Consider the following 1,035-nt stretch of genomic DNA (forward strand, 5'->3'; position numbering starts at 1 on the left):
GGCGCAGAGGAGGCGTCGGGGCTCCTCACAGCACACCCCGGTGCCTATCGGGAAGTCATCAAGGGGGTGGGGACAGGCTCTTCCCAGCACTGCCTGGTGGGAGGGTGAGAGACGGTGGCATCTCCTGACGCTAGAGAGGTTCAGGCTGGAGATAAGGAATCAAAACCAAAATCCCTGTGAGGATCATGAAGCACTGGAGCGGGCTGCCCAGAGAGGTTGTGAGATCCCTGAGCCTGGAGGTCTTCAAGACCTGTATGGCCACCACCCAGAGCACAACTGTTACATGCCCGTGAAGGGATGCTTGCTGAAGTCCTGGAGGAGAAAGCTTTGCCAGTGGGAAATACAGCGAAGTTTTCCAAAGGTGCAACAGCTTCCAGATGCTGCAGCGTCAGAAAACTACTTGCTGGTTTCACTCAGTTCAGCAGCTTTCACAAACATTGATTTAGAATAGAATAGAATAGAATAGAATAGAATAGAACAGAACAGAACAGAACAGAATAGAATAGTTTAGTTCCAGTCGGCAGGGACCTACGATGACCATCTATTCCTACTTGTGTGACCACTCCAGAGCTGACCAAAAGTTAAAGCCTATTATTGAGGGTATTGTCCAAATGCCTCTTTTTAAGGCACTGACAGGTATAGGGCATCAACCAACTCTTTAGGGAGCCTGTTGCAGTGTTTGACCACTCTTTTGGTAAATAACTGCTTCCTAATGTCCAGTCTAAACCTCCCCTGTCACAGCTTTGAACCATTCCTTTGGGGAATGGAACCTGGAATGTGGATTCTTGGAACCATTCCTTCAGCTTCGGGGAGACCTTATTGCAGCCTATCAGTACTTAAAGGGGGCTTATCAAAAAGATGGCGGCAAACTTTTTAGCAGGGCCTGTTGCGACAGGACAAGGGGGAATGGCTTTAAACTAAAGGGGGGTAGATTGAGACTAGATAGAAGGAAGAAATTTTTTTATGCTGAGGGTGGTGAAACAGTGGCACAGGTTGCCCAGAGAGGTGGTGGATGCCCCATCCCTGGAAACATTC

The 1,035-nt window shown here is 49.0% G+C and overlaps 1 protein-coding gene across 1 annotated transcript in view; it reads left to right on the forward strand.

Annotated features, from left to right (window-relative positions):
• The first annotated feature begins 533 nt into the window (after nucleotides 1–533).
• FBN2 (fibrillin 2) overlaps nucleotides 534–1,035 on the forward strand; it is a 205,879-nt gene continuing 205,377 nt past the window's right edge. The window contains exon 1 of the mRNA XM_019471859.1: nucleotides 534–636. Within this exon, the coding sequence (XP_019327404.1) occupies nucleotides 534–636 (103 nt within the window). The remainder of the gene's footprint in view (nucleotides 637–1,035) is intronic.

The sequence above is a fragment of the Aptenodytes forsteri genome, unplaced genomic scaffold, assembly GCF_000699145.1.
Source record: "Aptenodytes forsteri isolate BGI_AS27 unplaced genomic scaffold, ASM69914v1 Scaffold402, whole genome shotgun sequence".
Taxonomy (NCBI): Eukaryota; Metazoa; Chordata; class Aves; order Sphenisciformes; family Spheniscidae; genus Aptenodytes; species Aptenodytes forsteri.